The 3,971-nt window shown below is 43.0% G+C and overlaps 1 protein-coding gene across 1 annotated transcript; it reads right to left on the bottom strand.

Annotated features, from left to right (window-relative positions):
- Positions 1 to 348: 348 nt before the first annotated feature.
- Positions 349 to 2,971, bottom strand: LOC131426438 (uncharacterized). Its single transcript, XM_058589171.1, has 5 exons — positions 2,768 to 2,971; positions 2,499 to 2,709; positions 1,818 to 2,428; positions 953 to 1,755; positions 349 to 897 (listed from the first exon to the last, which is right to left on the bottom strand). Exons 1-5 carry the CDS (start codon positions 2,874 to 2,876, stop codon positions 418 to 420), a joined length of 2,214 nt encoding a protein of 737 aa, XP_058445154.1. The 5' UTR covers positions 2,877 to 2,971; the 3' UTR covers positions 349 to 417.
- Between the last annotated feature and the right edge of the window lie 1,000 nt (positions 2,972 to 3,971).

The raw sequence follows: 3,971 nt of genomic DNA, 5'->3' as shown, positions 1-3,971 counted from the left end.
TATTTAACACTCGTTATATCGTGGTTGGTAATATCAAAGACGGAGGAATATTTAGGTACCGTTCGGCTTAGAATCATTCACATAGGACAGAAACGATGTTAGTTTGGTGGATGTAGAGCGCTTAGGCATGAAATCGTTAGGTGTATCAACAAAACATTGCTTGTGTCTGTATAACTTTTTCAAAAAATTTAGGAATAGCATTAAGAGATGTAGTACCGCGGTAATTGTTTACATCTATTTTATAGACATGTAGCAATCAGCTAAGATTTGAATACTTCGAGCCACTCAATATGTTGAAGAAATACTCTTTTTGGCTTTCTCAAGTAGACACAAGTTCGACAGCGAACATTGGATAATATATGAAATGCTTTAATTATATCGTCACAATCTTCCAGGGCGTCAGGTGCATTAAACAAACTATTCATGGTCGCTCTCCGACTGACAGTGTTTCCCCTCACAAAACTCCTCCCGCACGGCTCGTTCCATCAGACCGGAATTGTACTTTACACACAGGATTTCATCACTGAGAGATGCATCCGTCGTGTCGAAACTACCGCCCACGTGGCTGAAGTCTTCTTCGCTAGTGCAATGTGATGCCGGGGGAGCAAAAACGGCTACCGCCAGGGGCCACAGTCGGGCGTCGTGCATTTTCTTCTGTAGCCAATATTTAATTATGTCAAACTCCTGGTCGTCAGCATCCCATCGCTCCTGATGCTGGATCTCGCGGATTACCTGCTCCATCGAAGAATCGGACGAGCCTTCGCCCAGCATCTCGGTCAGGTAAGCATTCATGCTGAAGGTTGACTCAGACGAAGAACCGGCCACCGACGGAGTCGGTGTCGTCTTTGTGTCCGCCGGTGTGTTTTCCGACATGTTGTAGATTGACATAAGGAATGCCTGAAGAATATGAAAATTAATAATTTTCCAGAAGAGTCCGATATGGTAAACTTACAATAATTTTTTCCTTCTCTGTAACGGTGAACAGCTTCGACCCTCGGAAATTGAGTCTTGGATCAAGATACAGAGCAGCGCGGTAAGGAGCCGCCTTTTCCAGTTCCTTCTGTTGACATTCCATTGCTTCCAACAAAGCTTTACCGAATCGGTTCACCCTCAAACAGCGAATCCTTCCGAAGGCAAGCAACCATTGGAGATGGAACTCACTCAAACTACAGTTAGTAGTTCGTACGGCACAGTCATAGATCGGTTCGTATGCACTTACGAACTCTTCAATAAAATCCCAATGCATATATAAGGCGAGTTCCGGGTGATCCGCGGTCAGCTGTTCCATCGAAGGACGAGATTCCTTCATAGATTTCATCATAAAATAAACCCCGAAACCATAGTGCTTCTTAGCGGGAACTGGCGGATAGTTCACCTCGTTCAACTGAAAGAATATTTCATATTCTGGATTCTGAAAACGCTTTACCATGTCCACCAGTTCGTTGATGGTGTCCACAAAGTCCTTGGTGGCATTAGTCGCAACCAAGCTGAGCATGTGCCGCCCGCACGGAAGTACCGAAAAATCTTTCAAAGATGAAACGTACTGATCGAAGATGTCGTGAGTGGAATTATCCTGCACTTCATCCAGCTGTATAGATTCTGCCACGCCAATCTCAACACCACCGAAATCTATCGGATCGTAATCAACGGCGACGGTGTAAATTTGCCACGGATCTAAACCATATTTGGATTTGATTTTTTCAACATTTGCATCCAAATCAGACATGGAACTACCCTGTGACAGGTGGATCATTCCTATGAAGGAGTGAAGGTTTGAAGCAATTTAATTCAAGTCTTAAAGCATTATGGAAACTTACCCAACATGCGTGTGAAGAACTGACAGTTTCGTATATACTGACACTTGACGCAAACGGCACTCTGACCGTTCTGTTCAATTTTGACATTCAACTGAAGCGCAACGAACCGACCGCAAAGTTCTTCCGATATCGCCGTTTGCATCCTTTCGGAGATCAATCCGACATAATCCTGCAGTGTATCGGGCGATATCGTCATTTTGAAAGCATCGCACTGCAACCCGATCAGATCCTGGATGCCCTCCCAGGTGACATACTCGAACGGCAGGTTATGGTTGGTGATCAGTTTGATCAGACCACACAGAAAGCGGTGTTTGCTGAACCGAACCACCACCGATTCGCCGATGTTGTTCGGCGTACGGCGGGTCGTTGTTTTTCGTGTGTAAAATTCCGGCCTACCGTCAGTTAATTCATCGTCCATCAGCAGTTTGTTGTATACTTCCGGGTGGTTTGCTCGGACGTGTCGAAAAAAGTTTCCCGGCCGAAACAGACCCGGCGCCTGTGTGTAGTTGCAGTTGTCTACCGCGTCACATTTGGTTCCACGTTCCGTTTGCTTGGTGATCACCAGTATGCGATCGGTCATCGAGATCCTTTTGCGCTTTTTCGTTTGGAAACTGAAACGACGGAAAACCGTTTCACTAGGAGACTTACGGGAACTGTAGCCCCGTCCCACAGTCTTCTTACCTTTGGCTGACTGGCGCACTGTACTGTGGTTTGATTGGTTTTGGTTGAACCGGTTTCTCCATGTTGACTATCCTTGCCGAAGGAGCGATCGGAGAAGTGCGCGGTGTTGTACTAGATTCAAAGTCCAACGATAACATCGGTTTAATATCGATTTCGTCTGAGGACGATCGTCGTACATTATCGATGTCAGATTTAGTTCTTTTCGAAAAATCTACAAACGGGACTGGATTTTATCTTCATTAAGTATTATAATTTTTATTCTGACATACCCTTCTTGGCAAATTGCTCCTCCCGTTTCCTTGTCCAGCGTTGCTGCAATGCCGCACTCAGGTTCTCACTTCGGAGTGCTGCTGAACGATTACTACTCCGGAAAGGCATCGCTCGAAGTTTCCGGTGAAATAACAGACGAAACAGGGAATAAAATCGTTTACAAACAGGTACGCATACCGAAGACAAAACAAAACAAGCCGAAAAATGGCTGATATTTTGACATTTGTACGTTGAATTGAAATTAGGAAGAATAAATGAATTAATGGAATGAATTTACGAAAGGGGTCATTTAAACCATACGTAATTCGTATTTCACATGACAATGTTACCCAATTCAACTGTCTGGAAATTTATTCGAAATTCAGTTTGATTTCCAAATGGATTCCGAACTAGGTCAAACAACAGATTCTGAGCCGATCCGAGTAGGAATTGATTGTTGTATCTGATCCGGAACCCATTTAAAAATCATACTGGATTTTTAATCAAATTCCAAACGAGTTGACTGAGTAATTGTTATTCTAACCATACAAAACCTGTTTTAATCCACCTAGTGGTGTAATGATGCCTTTCTCATGTACATATAATATTGTGATATTCTACTAGAAATTTTTCTCTTCTATTTTTGAAAGAAACCAAGAGATTGTTTGTGCTTAAAATACAGAATAAAACAGTGCTTTGATTGCGTAAGTCATCCTTAAGAAAACGAAGTGGGTTCACTATTATATGCACTTCCGGCACCGGAACCCGAGAACCGGTATAATCAAAGTCGGTTCGTACGGCCAATAACTAACATTACACACAAACTCTTCTAGTACGCACTCTAAAAGACGATTTAAATGTTTGTTGCATCCGAAAATATTTTAAGTGACGGTGTACAATATTGAACACACTTTACCCTATAACTCCGGAACCGGAAGTCGGATCCGGATGAAATTCATGAATTCCGTATGGGACATTTGAATCTAAGTTCGTGGAAATCGGTCAAACCATCGCTGAGAAAAGTGAGTGAGATCTATTTTGAGATATATGACCACTATTTCCGGTACTTCCGGAACCGGATACCGGGAATCAGGATAGCCGGAATCGGTTTGCTTAGTTGCCTACTGATAATGACTATCGATTTGTGTAGTTTTGAGACCAGTTTGAATATTTTTTTACGTTTTTTGTTTCGCCGGTTTAAGCGACGGTGTACAATATTGAACA

Source organism: Malaya genurostris, chromosome 1 (genome assembly GCF_030247185.1).
Source record: "Malaya genurostris strain Urasoe2022 chromosome 1, Malgen_1.1, whole genome shotgun sequence".
NCBI classification, from domain to species: Eukaryota; Metazoa; Arthropoda; class Insecta; order Diptera; family Culicidae; genus Malaya; species Malaya genurostris.
This window is presented reverse-complemented; position numbering and strand designations above follow the sequence as displayed.

Bases quoted from the DNA above. Each gene is read 5' to 3' on its own strand.
- LOC131426438 (XM_058589171.1), bottom strand. From the start codon at position 2,876: ATGCCTTTCCGGAGTAGTAATCGTTCAGCAGCACTCCGAAGTGAGAAC. The intron at 2,429-2,498 runs GTAAGAAGACTG...CCGTCGTTTCAG, and splicing joins AGTGCGCCAGTCAGCCAAAG to TTTCCAAACGAAAAAGCGCA. The intron at 1,756-1,817 runs GTAAGTTTCCAT...ACTCCTTCATAG, and splicing joins GTTCTTCACACGCATGTTGG to GAATGATCCACCTGTCACAG.